Source organism: Mastomys coucha, unplaced genomic scaffold (assembly GCF_008632895.1).
Source record: "Mastomys coucha isolate ucsf_1 unplaced genomic scaffold, UCSF_Mcou_1 pScaffold23, whole genome shotgun sequence".
Lineage (NCBI taxonomy): Eukaryota > Metazoa > Chordata > Mammalia > Rodentia > Muridae > Mastomys > Mastomys coucha.
The window spans coordinates 42,959,569-42,980,511 of NW_022196906.1; the positions used below are offsets into that span (position 1 = coordinate 42,959,569).

General features: G+C 44.6%; 1 protein-coding gene across 1 annotated transcript in view; it reads right to left on the reverse strand.

Annotated features, from left to right (window-relative positions):
- Positions 1–5,540: 5,540 nt before the first annotated feature.
- The window catches only part of Htr3b (5-hydroxytryptamine receptor 3B), a 28,903-nt gene continuing 13,500 nt past the window's right edge, over positions 5,541–20,943 (reverse strand). The window contains exons 3-9 of the mRNA XM_031343816.1: positions 17,533–17,577; positions 17,179–17,288; positions 16,297–16,466; positions 15,396–15,553; positions 7,193–7,403; positions 6,898–7,080; positions 5,541–6,264 (exon numbers count right to left, since the gene is read on the reverse strand). Coding sequence (XP_031199676.1) covers positions 6,029–6,264; positions 6,898–7,080; positions 7,193–7,403; positions 15,396–15,553; positions 16,297–16,466; positions 17,179–17,288; positions 17,533–17,577 — 1,113 coding nt within the window. The 3' untranslated portion in view covers positions 5,541–6,028. The remainder of the gene's footprint in view (positions 6,265–6,897; positions 7,081–7,192; positions 7,404–15,395; positions 15,554–16,296; positions 16,467–17,178; positions 17,289–17,532; positions 17,578–20,943) is intronic.

Genomic DNA, 20,943 nt, shown 5'->3' on the forward strand with positions numbered 1-20,943 from the left:
ACACACACAAGTATGCACAAACACAGACATACATACACACACACACACACACACACACGCATACATCTGAGTGTAGTGTGCTGTCCAATGGTATGGATTCTGGATCCAGTGCTCAGATTAAAGTCTGAATTGTGGTAGTCTGAATCTGGAGTAATTCTTCCCTAGGGCTCCATGTGTTCATGACTTGCGCCCTAGCACTGTGCTATTGGAACTTGGTGGAAACTTGAAGAGGCAGAGGCTACTGGGATGTCTTCAGGTTGCTCTTCCAGAGGAGCAGGGATCAATTCCAAGCACCTACAACTGTCAGTAGCCCCAGTTCCAGGGGACCCGACCTCCTCAATTGCCTCTCTGGGCACCTGGATAGGTTTATTTATATATCCAGGCAGCCTGTGCCAAACCAGCATGTTTTCATCAGAGGAAGTCTGACAGCTTTAAGAAGTACACCACGGTGAAGCCCAGATGTGGTTCTGAGCCCCCACACCACCACTCTTGTCAGATGGAGAGCTCCTTGAAGCTCCTGTGCACTGTGAGCATCTTACCAGGCAGCTCTGCTGCTGGCACAGGGCCAGGTCCCTAACACACAGAGCAGACGCTCAGGTCACTATGGAGCCTAAGGGTGAGTTGGCATATGAATGAGTTTGATTTGTGAGGTACTACTCCCCTCAAACAACCCTTCATCTCATGCTTGGCTCAGTGCACGACTGTCTCCTCTGTTGAAGCCAACCACTAAGTTTTGTAGCATGCTACCCTGCAGTGCCCAAAAAAGCAGAGGAAAGAGATTTTGTACTTCTGGAACCCTCAGAGCAGGCTGAAGGACCATCACTTTTACATTGTGTACGCTGGTGCTTTGACATCTAGGGTCCTTTTTGTGCTACGGAGACTGTTCCCCAGGAAGGAGTCACTCCCTAGACAGGATGAATGGCTAGCCTGCAAGCATATTGTCCAAATAAGAGCCAACTGATCCAAAGTCCACAGCCTGTCTCTGTAGCCTTCTTATGAGTTCCTATGCTCCAGATGGTGGGCACCTACCTGCTCTATTTACTCCAAAGTCTAGTGTCTGATCACTAGGGACAGCCTTCTTGACATAGCCATGAACATCATTCAAGGCCAGTGCTAAATCTGTGTCCCTTGACTCCTCAATTTCTTCTTTCAGAAATCACACTTAAGGCTCTTGTACCTTCCTTTGTCTTCAGCACCTGTGATGAGACTCAGCATTTTCTGAGATACACACTATCTACTCTCTACACTGACACGGTGTAGCTCCCACTTAGGAGAATGGTGCACAATAAAAGATCTTTCCTGATAGTAAGATCTTGGTCTGCTAATCACACTATAGCTCAGATATTTTACTGATACACTGTAGCATTTATTTAACAAATCATTTATTTATTTACCTTATATGTATATGTGTGTTCTGGGTAGATGTATACACATTGCACACATATGGAAGGCTGCAGAGATCGGAAGAGGGAGTCATATGCCCTGGCACTGGAGTTATAAGTGGTTATGAATACCATGTTTACTTACATGGTTCTCCTCTGCAAGAGTACTAAATCCTCTTAACCCTTGAACTATCTCTCTAACCCAGGTAACACTTACTTTTTAAGACAATACATCACCATGCAGCCAAGGTGGACCTAACAAACCTGCCTCTGCCTCCACCTCCTGAGTGCTGGGGTTACACATGTGCATTACCATGTCCAACGTACATGCTGTATTTTAAAGCAGAGGTAAGAGGATAACTAGGTAGCACAGTGACTAATGGAGCCCATTGTGAGGTCTGGCAATTGGAGTTTCATTCCTGTGACACACACACACACACACAGACACACACACACATACACACACACTAAAACAAATCTAGAACGCAAGATGTCCCCTCCTAGTTCATAGACTCTACTTTAAAAAAAAATACACCATTGAGTAAAATGAATGTTCTAGAAAGGAACCATGTTGGCTCTGGCTTTGAATGTACCTGGCATACTGCTCAGCCCCTCCAGGGATGTAACCTTCCTCAGACTGAAAGTTTGGTATGAATTTGTTCTGCTGCCTTTGTGCGCCATGATGGGTTAACTTTAAAGGAGCATGAAGGAATTGACCCAGATGGAGAAAACCTCATGTGTTTGGGTGTGCATCATGCAGGAAGATAGCTTTAGAAAGGAAAAATTCAGGAAAAGGACTCCTTTTCCTGGCTCTCAGTCTGGAATTCTGCAAAGAGGATGAGTGGGTAACCAGGAACAGAGTGGACCAAAGGCTGGCTGTCCACACATAGCCTGGTCCCCATTGATACTGAGGATAGCCAGTAGCCCCATTTGGCTCAGGTGGCTCCTAGGTCTTTAGAGCTGAGTGCTAAGAAAGGAAAGAAAACAAGGTAGAGGTGAGAAAGTGGCTCCCTCCACCTGAGCCCATACTGGATCTTACTGCCTACAGCCCAGCAGTATCTTCCAGCCCCTGCAGAAAGCCGAGCTGTGATTCCCACTTTATGGCCTCTGCCAAATGAAGCACAAATTTAACTACATCACTTCCCCAACAGGACAGGGGAGAGGATGGGGATGTCATGCTGGGCTTCTTCAGCCCCCTAATCTAATCACTGGTGTGGGTCATTTCAATTATGGACAGCAGAGAGCAGTGGGGGACATAGCTGCTCATAAAAGCCTCCATGCTGGGGCTCAGCTAATTATGAAGTTTTCACCGTCTCTGCAGGTAAATAACTCAGAACTGAGCAGTGGCAACATCCAAGGAGCCAGAGCCAGGGAACTGAACGGGACATAGACTAGACATAAGAATAGATATGGGTTTAGGCAAGCTGACAAGGAGAATGGGGTGGGGTTCCTGGACACAGGGTGGGACCGCAAGGGATTGAAGGAGTCCAGTCCTTCCCAGAGTAAACATACCAAGACCTGAAGTGTGTCCTGGGTGATTGTCTGCCATGCCAGGACTCTGTCTTGGAGCCATATTCCTTTCATGGCTACTGTATATTTCCTGATTATCACCCTCTGACCCAGGCAGTGAGGACACAGGAGACTTGCTGCGGATGGAGATTTAAATGCTAAAAAGCTCAGCTTCTTTTTCTATGCCCACCTGCCCTAGAATGTCTGTAAAAGGCAGTAGGGGTATCCTTGAAGACAAGGGACACCCTCTGTCACTTCATTACTTCATAGCTCAGTTGGTAGGGTGCGTTCCTAGAATTCACAGGCCCTCAGTTTATTCTACATGCCATATAAAACCAAGTGTGGTGAAGCATGCTTATAATCCCATTGTTTAGGAGGATCTGAAGAAGACGAAGGTCATCCTCAAATACATACCAAGTTCGAGGTGAGCCGGCTGCATGAGACATTCATCTTTAAAAATAATCAAGACAGCAAAACAAACAAAAAGACAGACTACCATGCTCGGGGAGGTCACCATAGCAGAGAGAGTAAGATAAAGCAGGGGCTACTTGGCTAGCCCAGGACCTGTGCTTTTCTTTGTGTACAAAACATCACCCTGGTGATATGATTTCTTAGATTATGGGGGACAGCAGATGGCAGGAGTAGTCACAGCTGGGAGAATCCCATTTTTGTTCTGTTCTTTGGTTTCCTTCATCTCTGAAACAAAAGTCATGAAAAGGATGAGTGAGTGAAGAAGGGCTGAGCTAAAGCTGTTCTGTAAACCAGGCTGCAGGTAACCATGCTTCTTCCAGGGCAGAGCACAACTCTCTCAGGAGCATTATAGAGCCATGTGCTCATAGGGCTCCTGCTTTGGGCTGCAGATCTGGTCCTGGGGCTGCCAGCTGAAATCAGGGCTGAGGGACTCTAGACGGAGGGCGTCTACTTAGAGCTCACTTTCCACCAGGGAAGGATTGCTTCTTAAACGATGTTATAAAGAGTCTAGATGATGGTTAAGTGCGGTGGTAGTGAGGTAGGCAGGATATGGAATGGAAGTCTCTTTCAGGTCCCTCCACTACAAAGGTGGCAATTGATGGCATCAGCCCTTGAACCTTAGATCCTATAATGAGGCCACTCACTCCCTTGGGAGAAGCTGAGTGCATACTTGAATGTTGATAGAGATGCTGGAAATCAGACCCCACACCAAAAGCTCTAGGCCAGAACCTCTCTCTCTCTCTCTCTCTCTCTCTCTCTCTCTCTCTCTCTCTCTCTCTCTCTCTCTCTCGATAGCAGACAGTCCCCTGTTTATATTGTCATCTCTTATTGACTTTTTGAAATGTCATTAAGTTGTTTCATTTTGCTCTCAGAAGTCTGTGACATGGAGATAGTAAATATTTATAGCATCAATTTCAAGTAAGTCAAATTGTGGTCTGAGAAATGAAGTTCAAGTTCCCCTGGGTAAACAATGATGGACCAGACCTCCTGGCTCTGACTTCCTCCAGTTTAGGAAGGAGGAAATGCCACAGCCATGCCTTTCTGACCACCCCCTCTGATAACAGAGGAGGAAGTGGAGAAGGTCAGGATCAATGTAGAGGTTAACAACACCATAGAGGCAGAGGAGGCCAGTGGTAAAAAGGAGGAAGTGAAGAAGGAAACAGGTGGAGTTTGCATGGACGCTTCCTGTTCACAAACTTTTTGTGTTTCCCATTTCATTAACGGCAGCAGTGGAATTTCATGGACAATTGGCGTTGAGCACTAACTGGGAGGTAATGAAAGAGGGGGTGCAGGTAAAGGCTGTTGGAATTTAAATTCTTTTTCTTCAGGGTGGGGATAGGAGGGCAGATTTTTTTTTAAAGGCAATTTTAGTCCTGGAATAGGTTTCTAGAAAACAGCTTTGGACTTTCATGGCCTGTGCTGGAAGCACCAGGATGGATAATGTCTCTAAGCCTTGCTGTGTCGTTCTGCCCACTGGCCTCCTGAGGACCACCCTCAGTGATGGGTAGAAATGTGGATGCCCAGGAAACTGGATGTCTGACCACCCTCAGTGATGGGTAGAGATGTGGATGTCCAGGGAACGGAATGTCTGACATTGGGTGGATTTTTTTCCCCTCTAACTTGGGACATCAGACACTTGTCCATCAAGCAGTGAGCTAGAATGAAATGCTTTGTGATTATTGCTTCAGAGTCCCCACATGTAGAACTCTAGGGACCTGAGCTAGGTGTAGAGGGAAGCAGAAGGAGCAATCAGGAAACTGGAAGCCCGCACTCACACCAAAGACTCAGACCAGAATCCTTCTCTGCTGATAACAGGCAAGTCTCAAATTTATTTTCATCATCATTTATGCACTTTTCAAGATGCCATTGAGCTATTTGGCTTGATTTTCCCCTCATAATTCTATGATATGGAGAGAGTAAATATTAACAGCCCCTGCTTTAAATAAGGCAAACGGAAGTGAAGTCTGAGGTCTCCTAAATTAACAGTGATAGAACCAGGCTCAGCATCGGGTGGGGGTGGGGGGGCAAAAGCATATGGCCTATTAGGTAATCTCTGTCTGTCTTTCTGTCTGTCCCTCTTCCTCCTCATATGCACACATACATTAAAGAGGCTACCAAGTATTTAAGGGGAGAAGGATATAAGACAACATGAGACCAAAGACAGAATTGAGATAGCCGTGTATTGATGATCCTGGAGATTTAAGCTAGGTTGAGCAGGGCTTAAGCCAAGCTGACATATAGACTGTTGAAGCAGAATATATCAAATGGAGCTGGGCATGGTGGCACAATACATGCAATCTCAGCACTCAGAAGGTAGAGGCTGGGATATCAGGGGTTTAAGGTTAGCCTGGACTATGAGAGACCCAGCTTCAAAAATCTAAAAACAAACTTTTTTTTTTTTTCTTAAACCCAAGTGTATGCAGTTGCTGATGGCTCGGGGAGAGTGAAAGCTTGCTTGTTGCTGTATACTCTGTTCTGTTTACACATCTTTATTAGGAACACATACATTTACTGGTTTGGTCACTAGCCAATAAGATGCTTGTCTCTGTAGTCACTGAAAAGAGACAATAGCGTCCTGGAGGCTAGCCACCCCTTCTTCTTCAAATACTGTTCAGCTTTCCCTACATGTTGTGCCCCATATCAAGTGAGACCAGCAGTCTCCATTGTCATATTCTGCTCCACAGTGCCCAGAGAGAGCATAAGGTGACGGTATAGAGCCCCAGCACGGCAAGGTAGATTCGGAAAAGCAGCTGATCAAAGTGGTACAGGATGGAGAGCCACTCGACCTCCTTCTGGTAAACCTGATCCCGGGTTCGGAGAGAATTGTTGATGGATTGAAGCTGGAACCAGAAATCCTTCAGAGTATCTGATGGGACCCGGTGCTCCTGACGGACTGGGGACTCTGTGTGACAGAGGGAAACACTCTGATGAACCAGGAGCTAACTGGTCTTATTCTTTAAGGAAAAAGTCTTTGCTGGAGTTGGGGGACTCTCACCCTACCTGATTAGAAGCGGCACAGCTAGGCTGAGGGAAAGCCCAAGGAAACATGGCAGAGCTGCGCTGTGTCCAGGGGTATGTGGAGGCTGCATCTATCTAGATTTCCTGAGGTAGGATGATTCTTAAAGTTCTTTATACAAAGCACCCAGAACCCAACTATTCCTCTTCCTTCCCCATCTTTGTGTGTAGTCTGTGTGTGGTGTGTGTATAGTGGGATGTGTGTGGTGTATGTGTGTCAGGGGGAGTGGGTGTGTGCTTATGTGCTGGAATTCCACAACTTTTGAGTTCATGGCTCAGCCACACCTGTGGAAATGAAGCTAGCTAGAGGTGACAGGCAACCTGATTTTCAAGCTAAAATGACCTCCAGCAGGAAGTAGCCTTCACTTTGAAGAGGCAATCTCAAACACAGAGCAGGGGCTGAAAAGCACTCGTTTCCCATCATTCACTCAGTCCAGACATAGCCCGATGCTCCCTCAGTGGGACCAGGTACTCAGCATAACAAAGCAAGTAGGACGGGGTCTCAAGGTTTCTCACAAACCTGTGGCCTCAGCACAGGGAGCACTGAGGTACAATCTAGACTCATCTGCATCAGAGTCCCCTCGAAAGCACATAAGAGGCCGTTCTTGCTCACTGTGCTGCTCCTCATAGAGGAATTTGATCAACAAGATGGATTTGGATAAACTGAGAACCAAGAGGGCCATGCAGACAGTAAAGAAGACCCCTGCGGAAGGACCAGAACAGAGAAAAGGGGTTAGCAGTAGGCTTCCATCAGACGTGCAGATCTTGGCCAGGAGTGGTCTAGGGGGGTGTCAGGTGACATTGAGGCTGCTTACCAATCAGAGATGTGCATCCTGCACTTCTTGGCACCTCGTCAGACATGTTGACCCTGAAGACTGTATAGCCCACCAGCACATTGGTCTTGAACACAATTCTTGCACGGCAGTTGGGGGGCAAGTAGAAGCTTCCCAGGTCCACGAGCATCAGGAAGATGCTGGGTATCAAGAGGCTCACAACATAGGCCAATGGACATCTGCGAATCACTACCTGGCAGGGAACAAGGGAGCTTTCCAGTCTAAGCAGAAGACCTAACACTTGGCTGAGCACGTGTCACTTAAGTCCCACTCCTCATGTGTAATAAAAAAAACAGCTATGTAGTTTATGGTAGGGATGAGTTTGAGGCAGCTGGATGTGCTGGTAAATGCCTATAATCTCAGAAATTAGGGAGCTGAAACAGGAGAGGTTTGCTACTTGTTGGAAGCCAGCCTGGACTTCATAACAAGACCCTGTCTCAAATGACACATATGCACGCACACACACAGACACAGATACACACACACACACACACACACACACACACACACACACACACACACGGCTATTTTGTGGTTCAAAAAGATGAAAAGGTAAATTTTCAATATACCTAACAATGCTGTTGTGTGTGCATATGTGCACAGATGCATGTCCATGCAGATACATGCAGAAACCAGAGCAGGATGTCAGGTGCCCTCCTCTATCATTCTCTGAGTTGTTGCCTGAAACAGGGCATCTAAGTAAACCAGAAGCTCATTTGCCAGACAATGGGACACTTGACTGCTTTCTACGTGTTAGGTCATGTGCTGGATGCTTTTACATCTGTTACATTATTTGTTTTCTTCTTATTTTAACATGTAGGGTAGATAACACCCTCCATCTCATAGATTTTTGAAGTACTGCACTCTTAAGTAAGTTGAGTCAGTGGCTGAGCTGTAATGTAACCCCACATTTTCTGATTTCTGGTGTTCATCAGCTACAGCCTAGCTACAAATCAGGTTCTCCCCAGACATCAGAGAGAAGACAGGACTACTCTGGGAGAAAAATACAAAGAAATGAGCACAAACACAGAGGAGGTATAGAGGCCAGTCGGTGATAGGGGCGGGGGGCCGGGGAAGGTTGTCTAGGGGAGCCCACCACACACCTTGTTGATGAGAGCTGAGACTCCCTAGCCATCGGAACTGGGAACATGTCCCGATTCAGTGGAGCTTGGCAGGCCAGAGTTGTTTGGTGGATTGTAGTCTGGCTGTTGTCTTCCACATTAAACATAATGGGCTGCAAATATCTATACCAGTGTAACACACCTTGCTTTGCAATAATTCGGTTAAAACACATTTCTATCAAAGTGCAGTCAACAAGAACAAAACCCACAATGAACCATCATCAACCTGCATCTCTGCTGGGCTGTGATGAGGTAGCTGTGAGAGATAGTGTTGGGAGGGAGAACATTGAGTGCCCAGAGGCCCAGAGGGCTTTGTGTTGTGATGCAGCCTGGGATGCTGGTGATCTGGCCTCACAGAGTGGGGGATGGAGGGATCATATCTGCTCCGGTGGAGGGAAGAAGTAGGATCACCCTGAAAAGAACTTCATGGCAGAGATTGCATGAGGTGGGAGAAAAGTCTGTGAGTGTCACCCTAAAGACAAGCACAAGGCATTTCGGTTAAGTGGGAAGGACCCAGATCTGTAGTCAAGGAAACAGAGCTTATGTATGTAAACCTGTGTGATCCTGTGTGCGACAGTCAGGCTCTCCCTGACTTGATTTCTTCTTACTTTCGTATGTATGTATGTATGTATGTATGTATGTATGTATGTATGTATATGTGTATGTGTGTACACATGAATATGTGCATGTGGAGGCCAGAGAGCAAGTTTAGGTGTTATTCCCAAGGAACCATGTGTCATTGGCTTGAAACTTTGTAAGTAGGCCAAGCTGCCTGTCTCTACCTCCCCAGTGCTGAGATTACAAGCACACACCACCACACCAGCTTTTCATGTTCTGGGGATTGAACTCGGGTACTCTTGTTTACAAGTCAAGCGGTGTACTAGCTGAACTATTTCCTTGGCGCCTCCCCCTTCCTTTTAAAGAAGCAGGATGCTTTTGCCTTGCCAAACATCCCAGGTACAATTGAGCTCCTGTCCTTGTAAATCAAGTTCTGATGTAATTAGCACAGGTAAAGACGATTCCCCTCCACCCAGATGCAGACAGAAAACATAAATCTAGGCTAAACCCAAAGGCCAGTGAGTGGTGTGGTTCCTCGAAGACCCTGGTTTCCAAGGAACTATAGATTTAACAGGCCAGAGGTCCCCACTCTGTCTGGGACAGAGGGAGAAGACATGTAAAGTTCATGGGCTTTTGACCTTTACATGTATACACATGGTCCTGAACTCAGAAGGATCTTTAGTGGGTCTCAGTAGAGGCTGAAAGCAGAAAGACACAGGTATCCCGTTAGGTGATTAGCATAAAACAAAGAAAATTTCCTATTTCCATCCATCTTACAAAACTGGAAAGCTAAGCCAGGCAGTGGTGGCACATGCCTTTAATCTCAGCACTTGGGAGGCAGAGGCATGTGGATTTCTGAGTTCGAGGCCAGCCTGGTCTACAGAGTGAGTTCCAGGACAGTCAAGGCTGTACAGAGAAACCCAGTCTCGGGGGCGGGGGGGACCTGGAAAGCTGACTATGCCTTCTAGAAGGTTCTAATTTATTCTGTCCTTAGCAAAGATGCGACCATTCCTAAGTGCCACAGTTTGGGGTTTCTTCGAGAACAAAGGACCAACTTTGCTCTTTGCTTTAGAGTCAATGCCTCCTGAGGTTTAAGTTAATGCTCTCCTATCGGCCTGGTACAGCCTTCAAAAAAAATGAAATAAGAAAAAACCAAGCCTCTAATTTTATTATTGTTTTCTGAAATGTGTGTTGTGATCTCAGTTGATCACAAGCTTTTTCTTTGTTCAGCAAAAATTGAGCATGAAGAGATCGCTGACAAGCTACCGTAAGTACTAGAGACTTAGTGCCATGAGCAGGACTAGTCCCCGCTCTTGCCTGTTCTTCTGAGTTCAGGAGCCAGACTTTGGTGGCTGGTGAGTCTGTAAGCAGAAAAGAGCCTTGTTCCAAAATGAACCAAAACCAAGACCAGAGTCCCTCTCTCATTTACGTGATGATAAATGAAGACTTCTTCCTAAGCTTAGGTGCTGTCTTACGTGGTGCTGGGGCCTGAGCCTAGGGCTTCCTGCATGCTAGACCAATACCCTGTAACTGAGCTATACCTCCTTGGGCAGATTTTTGATGACTAGATTAGACACCAAGAACCTGGGCCTTTCTTATTCCTCTCTGAGCCTTATCTGCCTGGCATTGTCCTAGATAGCTATAACTGACAATTTGATACAGCCTAGAGTTATCTGGGAGAAAAACCTTGATTGAGGAACCGTCTAGATAAGATTGGTTTCTGGATCTGTCTTTCAGAGATTGTCTTGGTTATTAATTGATGCAGAAGGGCCCTGCCCATTGTGGGTGGCACCATCCCTAGGCAAGTGGTCCTGGGCAGTATAAGAAGGCTAGCCAAGCATGAGCCTAGGAATGAGCAAGCCGGAGTGCAAGCACTGTTCCTCTGGGGTTTCTGCTTTAGGTTCCTGCCTTGCATTCTTACCTTAACTTCTTTTGATGATAGAGTATAACCTGGAAACGTGAGCCAAATAAACCCTTCCCTCCCCAAGTAGCTTTTGGTCACAGTAATTTACCCTGGCATCAGAGATCAAATTCCAATGATCATTGAGCCTGAGAAGACAGATGTTCACTGAACTACATCAGAGTCTGTTACTGATGCTGCCTTTAGTTCCAACAGAATGGGGTGTGACATTAGTCCAACTAGGGGCATCCCACTGGGGTCCATCTTCATATGGACCTCCTCTCATAAATCACATAAGAACCAGTGACTCCTGCTTCTGCAAGGGGAATGTGCCACCTGCTCAGTATGACACTATTCTCTGTAAGTCTGCCCTACCTAGAGCTCATCATTCCTAATGGACTAAAGGAGCTGGTGCCTTTAAATTCCACAGAAAAGGAAGAAAAAGCACTTTAGTTTCAGTCCGTATTCTCCATTAGACACCCTTCAGGTGTTAGCAATATTATGCCACAATTTCATTATCCATTAAAGCCAGGTAATAATAAGTACACAAAGGTATTTGGAGCCTATTGATGTTAATGAAAGAGATCAATCTAATTCAGAATGTGTGTGTGGAGAGCTCCTTGGAGATGGAATAGGCCCCAAGGTTAGCCTCTAATTGCCTCCTTGATGGTAGACCCCACCAGTAGTCAATTTTGCATGACCGTCTTTATGACATACTTGGAATTTTGACGCCCAGACTCACGCCTCATACAGAAGCCCATTTACCTCCCCTTCCAAGTCCTTCCAGTTCGGAAAGAATGGGAAAGTTGCTGCCACTTAAGTGAGGCACTTTGGGGATGTAGACTATGGGTTGGGCTGGATTAATTTGAAAGTTTGTGATTCCTGTATTAGTTGAGTATCCCTAGAAAGACTCCAGAGGGGCTGGAGAGATGGCTCAGTGGTTAAGAGCGCCGACTGCTCTTCCGAAGGTCCTGAGTTCAAATCCCAGCAACCACATGGTGGCTCACAACCATCTGTAATGAGATCTGATGCCCTCTTCTGGTGTGTCTGAAGACAGCTACAGCGAGCCCGTGGGGCCAGAGCAAGAAGAAAAAGTGTCTGAAGACAGCTACAGTGTACTTACATATAATTAATAAATAAATCTTTAAAAAAAGAAAGAAAGAAAGAAAGAAAGAAAGATTCCAGAGCCTAAGACTCCGCCCCTACCTCCTCCCTCCCACCTCCTCCTGAGAAGGCCAACCTGTCAAGTATGAGCCTTAGTCACATTATCATTCAAGAGCTTTTGAAGGATGTGAGAATGCCTTGGATCCTAAGTTTGAAATATCCAATGGACATCTCAACAAGATCACCTTTCTCTAGAAAAGGCATGAAAACCACAATAGAAAAAAGAGAGTGAGCAAGGCATCTCTCTTTCCCTAATCTCCTTTTCATTTCCGCAGTCCTATGTGAGTTTACTTTGCCTGCTGAGTCCCTTTCCATCCAAAATGACTTCTCTACTTTCTTCCCACCTCTGCCCACTCTTTGCAAGGTCATACAGAAATCAAATGTCCATCCTGCTGTGTTCTGGAAACCAGCACCTCCAATATGTATTGGAAGCAATCTCCTCTCCCATGGCTGTTGGATTGGGTCCCAGGCTGTACACAAAAATCCTTGCAGACAGAAGAGCTTTGTCTGGGCCCCCTGTGGAATGTAGCTGGATTCTAAAGTGGCTGCGGTGCCCTGTGATAAGCAGTATGTGTCCCAGCATTAGGCTCTGATTGTGCTCTCTGGAGCTAACAGCATCCAGAGCACTTGATGCCAGATAAACAGTAACCCTGTGTGTGTGTGTGTGTGTGTGTGTGTGTGTGTGTGTGTGTGTGTGTGTGGCAAGATGGTACATTTTGAAGAGATGGGACATTTTGTCTCTCTTGCTTGTTCCAACTGTCCCTAGCTCTGCCTGGACACACTGAGTGATTAGATTAACAGGAAGATGGTCCTTTGCTGTCAGGACACCAAGAAGTCCACTCTCAGCACAGAGTTGGACTGCAAATACTACAGTACTGGCCAGGAGCTTTTGTATGACACCAGGATGCCTTGGATGCTAAATTCAGAATGTCTTACATGGTATTAGAGAACAATGAAGCCAGGCCTGGGACACATGGCAACCACAGAGGAAGGATGGAGGTTGGGGGATGGAAACCAGTGAGGGTGCTGGAACATGTAAGTCCTTCCAAAGCTGCAGGATCACTTCTGAGTCTGGTTGATATGATGTGCAAATTTACTATGGATTCTTTGGGGAATCAGTTCCAGAGAATCAGATGGAAGCCAGCCTTGCCAGGTAACCCACCTTCAGCCCCAAGGGCAAAGGCACCTTGGAAAAAAACCTTCCAGGCCATGAAATCAAATGCATGTGTCCCTTCTTCCAGGACAAAGTCTTGGGAACACCATTACAGAGCCTTCTCTTCACGTAAGGATGAAGAAGAGGGCAAAGGAATTGGACCATGGTTTCTATAGGGAGGGACACCTCCCATGAAGCAGACAGAACCTGCTGCTCTCAAAAAGACAAGCTAATATTTAGGGGAAAGAATGACATGTAATTGGAGGGAGAGAGAACAAACATGGGGGCATATACACACAAACACACTCACACATACTCCCATTTACCTGCTGCTTCTTGCCTTGGCCTGTCTCCGTGCAGTGCAGGTAATGGTGTGTGCAGCACTCCGTGGAGGGCTTGGTAGGTGACTGGTTCCACCTTGCACGTGCCATTCCCTCACATTTCCCTTTAATGTTCTCCATTATTTGGGCTGCATTAATAATGTTTGCAGGCTGATATCTTTAAAATTAATGAGGTGTTTACTCTTAGCCAAGAAACTCATTGAAATTTAAAAAAAAAAAAAAAAAAGGCGTTCTTCCCCCTACTCTTTTTCTTACTGAAAGTGAGTGGATAGGAACTGGGGATGTGGTCAGTAGTAAAGTGCCCGCCTGGCACGAGAGAGGCCCTTGTTCGAGCCCTGGGATCACAAAACAAAGAAGTGAGAGTGGGCACACAATGGACACGTCGTTAAACTCTGAATCAGACAGAACTCTGGTCCAGAATCTCCTGCTCCATGAGCACGTGTTGTAATAGGCTGCCTATTCCATAGGGGTGGCCATGAGGGAGGCTCAAACCCCAGTGCTTTAAGGCCCAGGTTTGATAGACATTTTTCTAGAAAACATACACCTTTCAATCAATGAAGGCCAGTCATGCCCTCAGTCACGATTAATCTTACTCTTGACTCTTTGCATCTGTGTTTAGCCTGGTCCCCCAGGCACCTCCTCATTGCCAAGGCCTGTTTCTGGAGGAAGCTACGCCATCTGCACTCCTGACCTGTTTGCAGTCTCTGTTTTCCAACTGGATTCATTCCTTGGTATGAATACCACCTTCCCACCCTGTCACAAATGGCACCTTCACTTTGTGCAGCAAAGCAGGGTCCTCTGCCAAACCCTAGCACGGTGAGTCTATATGTGGTCGTGTGAACCTGCCCGTGATCATGACAAGGGGGTTTGCTAGGAAAGCCAGAGAAGCAGAAGCTCTGCAGGAAAAGTGGTGGGCACCACTGTCCTCCTCCCAGCCCCTCAAGACAGACAACATTCCCTGGGAAGAGTTTGGCCAAGAGTACTCCCAGGGATGGATCAAAGCATCATGTTAGCATGGCCGCTGCATGCTCTGGTCTGCAGTTGTTCCTTTAACCTGGAAGCCACTAGTAGTTTGCCTGCTCTGTTTCTTTCTGTCTGTATATCTGTCTGTCTGTCTATCTATCTATCTATCTATCTATCTATCTTCTATCTATCTCTTTTTTCTTTCTCTTGTTTTTCTCCTTCCTCCTTCCCTCTTTTAATTCCTTCCTCTGTCTTATTACACTTTCCTTCTTTTTTTTTTTTTTTGAAATAGGATCTCATGTAGCCCAGGCTGGCCTCAAAAATCAATCCTAATCCTCTGGCCTCCACCTTCCCAGTGCTGGCATCCCAGGTGTGTGTCACCAATCTTGGTTTATGTGGCCAGTGGGATCCGTGTAAGCTACCAATGGAGCTACATCCCCAGCTCTACTCTTGGTCTCTGGGGGCCATGCAGATGACTATCTGCTCATGCCTTCAGATATTCGGCTTAGTAATATGACCATTTTGTGCATCTGCTTCTAAAATTAATTGATATTTTTCTCAATTAGAAATGGGACAATTATATTGATGAGAGAGCTTTCTGTTTTTGTTTTTGTTCTTTTTCCCCAATTTGTTGTAATGCTGATGGTGTGTAGATTGCTTTGGGTTTTATTCTCAGTGGTGATTAAAAATGATAATGTTTGTATAAGCCAAAAGGTTTGACGGTTTCTGCTGTAAGATGGGCCAGAGCTCTGGAATCTGTACACTGTTCTCTCCCATTCCCCTGTAGAAGGTTACAGAAGATCCTGTGCTACCAAGGCTCAGGATCTCTAGTCGTAGATCCTGGTGCACAGACAGATGGGCAGAGCCATCACAGCATGCAGTCCTCAGGTGGTAATGAGGGCCTGTTATCAAGCAAATCCCACAGCTCAATAGAGAAGGCCAAGGGCTGCAGAGACTCCAGTAACAGGTGGGAAGGAGAACCTACATTGAACTGAATCTGTGCGAAGTCTCCAGCGCTGCTCTGCCGGATGAGGTAAGTAGAGGACACAGAGAGAAGCTGCCATTCACTGTCATTCAGAAAAGTCTTTTTGTCGTTTTCGATGTCTTCTCTGTTCCTCAGGAAGTCCAGGTCTATGTCTTCCACTAAAAGCCAATGGAAACAATGGACATCCTGGGAGAGAAATGGGGCCAGCACCACCACTTTCCCAACTCCCAGTTTTAGCCCTTCCTTTTATCCTGACCCACATTCCTGGTATTACCAGTATTTGAGTTAGAGAGTAGAGGTAGGGAACAAAAATATTTCTAATTTTTATGAAACTATGAATTTAGAGATTGTAGCCTGTTCTCCACAGTGTATGAAACATGTCTTGTGACTTTTAGAACAATCTCAGTGGTGATAGAATGCTGATATCATATTGACAGATTAACAGGTTATAACACTGTGCCTTGTATGAATTCTAGAAAAACCCACTGCATCGAGAGGTTTTTGTTTTTGTGTTTTGTTTTTAATCCTCCAGCCTCTACTCCAAAGTGCTGGGATTTCAAGCATGTGCTACCACATCCAGCTGAGGTGTATTTTTATAATTTGTTTTATTTTATGTACATTGGTGATTTGCCTGCATGTACGTCTGTGTGAGAGTGTCAGATCTCCTGGAACAGGAGTTACAGTTGTGACCTGCCAGGTGGGTTCTGGGAACTAATCCCAAGTCCTCTGGAAGAGCAGCCAGTACTCTTAACCACTGAGCCATCTCTCTAGCCCCTGAGGTTTATTTTCAAATGATCAATTATGTGTAAGAATAAAATATAGATCTGAAGTTAATATTTCACCTATGTATGCCCATACAGCATAAGTTTCCAGTAGACTGTGTCTCTCGTGGTTTATTTACCTGTGTGCAGAATGCTATTAAAGGTGAAGCTGCAGTTCTGGATATCAAAGGGGAAAGCATATGTCTGCAAACTGCATGCAGAGACCACCTGGATGGGCTTATGGTTTCTAATGGTTCCAGAAGAGTTCACGTATACATAGGGCAGGTCAGGAGACCTTTCGACGTCCACACTATAGGAAACACAAGAGAACCTGTTACGAGGAAGATCTTAGTCATTTTGAACATACACAAAATTGGCTATAAGGTGGTTGTGACCATGAGACCCAAAGCTACACTTAGAAAAAAAAAAAAAAGGACAGAATGATACTTCCCATGAGATGATTGGTCCTGAAGGATGTGTTCAGAAATGATGAGTCTCATCCCTTAACTCACTTGCTGCAGCTACAGCATAAACAGGAACTCCAAGCACCATTAATCAAATACACATCTTTTAAATGTATTTATTTAAAATGATATATATCCATATATGTGTGTACATACATATATGTCCATATATGTGTATATATACACATATATATATGTATGTGTATATATATATGTATATATATATATATATATGGACGGTATGCACATATGAGTGCAGGTACCTATGGTGAGCAGAAGAGGGCATCAGATCTCCAGGAGCTAAGTTACAGGAAGTTATAAACTACCCAATATAGGTGCTAGGAAAAGCAGCACAGACTCTTAACTACTAAGTCATCTCTCCAGCCCCAAAATTTTTATCTTACATGATGTCAACTCATGGCCATTTAATCCTGAATATTCCTTATAGTATGATGATCCCAGTGACTGGAGAAAACAAAAGTATAACAGCAATGACTGGAAGTAAAGAGCACAGGTGAATCAACCCAGGGCCACAGAGGTACGTCTCAGCACACTTACAACTCATTAATGATGATATCAGGGGCCCAGAGGGCACTGAGAGGGAGAGAGATCTCTTGAATCTCATCAAACAGACTAGAGTTCCAGGACAAAAACTCATCGTTCCAAACCTGTTCAGAGTCAAACCAGAAACATCAAAACAAGAAAGATTAAGTCTACTGAGCCGACACAATTCATCAGTCCTTAATGTGTTAAGGGGAAGGAAATCCAGTCTATGGCTACATCCTTGCATGGATTCTAATAAACTAGGCCCTCTGCTGAGCTAGGGGACTATACCAAAGGCAGTATTTCCTCAGAATACTGGTCATCCCGATCAGGAGTATAGCATGCAGAGAGAGACGGAGAATCACTCACCTCTCGGTACCACACGCTTGTCTTTAATTTTTGATTCTGTACATCCTGCAGAGCAAAAAGAATTTCCCCATGCATCTGACAATTTAAGAGGGAGCAAAATCAAACCCCACCAGCTAGTGCTGATTCTAAAAACATTACCTAGCTTCCTCGATACCCGAGTATTCTCAGTTCCTGTTTATCATGCACACCTGTAGCTTTGAATGTTGCTCTATTACCCAGGACAAAATAGCACTCTAACTGCACTTAACATTCTGAGTGATTTTCTAATCTCTTTTCCTCTCTAATTAGTTACTCTGCCATTAATCAAACAAAAAAATGGTATGTAGGTCTCAGCCAACATTGAGCTGAAAAGATGAGACCGAGCTTCTATTTCTAATCAAGATATTATTCATAATCCTTCAATGGCAGCTATCTGGGCTGACACAAGCAGCCATTTCTGTTAGGTTACTTTATATTTAAATTTGTCTGCTTATGAAACAGACTGATGAGCTCAATATAGGTGAGTTATACTTTCAGGACAACAGATGTGAGTTCCTATGTCTGCAATAACTCAGAGATTTTTTTTTTTTTAATAAAAAAATATTTTCTGTGTAGGAGACTTTTGCCTTCATGTATATCTGTGTACCATGTTCATGCCTGGTGCCCATGGAAGCCAGAAAAGGTCATTGGATTCCACAAAATTAAGATTACAGATGATGGTGAACTACTATTTGGGTGCTAGGAATGAACCCAGATCCTCTGGAATAAGAGCCAATGCTCCTAACCATTGAGCCACCTCTCACCTTGGTGACATTTTGCTTAAAGAGCCCCTGCAACAGCAGCAGCAGAACCAACAATGAAAGCTTCTTTCCCAGCATTGTTCATGTATAACCCAGTAAGAAACATTCTGAAAATAAGACGCTCTTAGGGACTAAAGCAGAAGAGTTATTTCATACATACAGTACCTAACGAATATTAATGATGGACATGGATCATAAGCCTGAACATTCGAGCTAAGAGTAGAAAACTTAGACCCCTGTGACTTTGAAATAGGTGAAGCTATCTTAGGTACAAGAGCAGAAGAAATAAGGTGAAAAAAAGTGGGGTTTTTATCAAAATTAAAGAGTTTTGTATGGGTCATCAGTTAGGAGTTAAGGGTCAGCAGCTCTTGCAGAGAACCTGTGTTTGAATCCCAGACCCACATCTTGTCAACTTGTGAGTCCCAGCTCACAACTGCCTGTGACTACAGTTTCAAGGACTCTGATGGCTTCTTCTGGCCTACATAAACACTTGCACACATAAAGACATGCAAGTACACACACATGTATAAAAATAAATATAAATAAGCTAGAGCTGGAGAGATGGCTCAACAGTTAAGAGAACTTGTTCTTCCATCCAGTTCTAGCATTCTGAACTCTGAGGATGCTGCATGCATGTGATACATGGATATATACATATATATGTATGTATATATATATATATGCATATATATACACATATCTGTACACCCTGCAGAGGAAAAACAATATGCAGATATACATATATACTTGTGTGTGTATGTGTGTGTATATATATATATATATATATGTATATATATATGTATATGCAGGCAAACACTGATGCTACACCTCAAATAAAATTAAAATTTTTTTAAATTTATAAAGGTAAACAAAGTTAACAAAGTATTAATTGCACTATAGAAAAGAGAGAAGGCCTAAATAATAAAATTAGAAAAAAATAATAAGGCATTAGAGTATTGTTATTATTTATTGTTGTTGTGTGGTGGGTGTGTATATGTTATGGCACATGTGTTGAAGTCAGTTCTTGCCTTCTACTGTGAGCTCTGGGAATGGAACAAGTGGTTCAACCAACTGAGCCATCTCCCTGGCCCCAAAGACATTACAACACATACCACAGAAGCACAAAAGCTCCTGAGAGACTCTACGAACAACTGCAAAACCTAGGGCAAATGGATGACTTGCTAAACAACCTATCAAAAGCACAGCTCAACAAAACCTAATTGAAGTGGAGTGTGTCCATCTACTCCTGTAGTCCCATCACTTGGAAGGCAGAGGCAGGAGGACCCAGTAATCAAAGTCATCCTCTGCTATGTAAGTAGCTTAAGATTAGCCTAAAGTATGTGAGACCCTGTCTTTACAATCTCATCAGGGAGCAGGAGAGATAGCTCAGTAGTTAAGAGTCCTCTTGCAGAAGATCTGAGTTTGCTTCCTCTGCCTCCATCCCCCCTAGTGCTGGGATCAGGCACTCACCTCCATGCCTGGTTTATGCCAGGGTGAGGAAAAGAACCCAGGGCTTCATGCACACTAAGCAAGCATGCCCTAGCTGAGTTACTTCCCAAACCCAAAGGAAACCCAATAACCTTTTTAGATTAAAGTTTCCCCTGACTATGGTCAAGAAAGTGAGTCCTTGCTGAATATGCATCTCTAGGTAGGATGGGAAGGAAGAAAGAGCAAGCAGACCAGCAGCCCTGTTTTTCAGGCTCTGCATAGGCTGCTTTGAACTCACTGGTTCTACAGATTTTTATGGACTTTAAATAGATACTTGAGAGAGGCAGGTTTTAAAGCGGGTATGCAAAGTGAAAAGATTGAATTCACAAATATTTCCCCAAGGAACAGCTTGTAGAAGGGCCAGTGAGGACCCCCAGCCAAGATTGGCTCAGCAGGGGTTCTGGAAGGGTTTTTCTTTTTCTTTCTTTCTTTTTTTTTTTTTTTCAAGTCTTCTACTGAGAGCCCAAGATTAGGGGATACCACTCACTTTACTTCTTTGGGAAATGTATGAGCCTAGTGATTCTGGAATACACCAACCTTACTCACCCAAATGCGGCTAGACTTAGTTATAATCCATGAGGATTCCCTACAGGTAAATTTTTTTTTTAAAAAAAAAGAAATCCAAAATGCAGTTTATATGAAGGGGAAATAAGCTATTAACTGTGTTTTCAAGGGAATACTTTTTTTATTAAATGGCATTCGTGTCTGTGTGCCTGAGTGTCTGTTTGGATGCACACAGATTCCAATGTGTGACTGGTCAGAGGACCATCTGAGAACTGGGTTTTCTCCTTCTGTGTAGGTTATGAGGAGGGAGCTCAGTGCCTCAGGCTTGGAGGCAAGCTCCTTTACCTGCTGAGGATCTCACAGGAACATTATCTTCATTTCAAGCCCTGCATTATTTACTGATTTCTCTGTCACTGTCCTAGCACCCTATGAACATCTCTTGTTGATCCGATGGCTGGGAAGAGGGTCTCTCTCTTTTCTGCTGTCATGATCCAGCTGACTCTGGTCACCAGGGATCCCGACACTCTTGCCTATTGCTTTGCTGTTTTCCACCTAGAAATGAGGTTGACACATTTTTTTCTGGTCCTGGAATCTTTCTTATGGGGGTGGCTAGGAAGATTCATCAGTTAGGCCTGAAGAA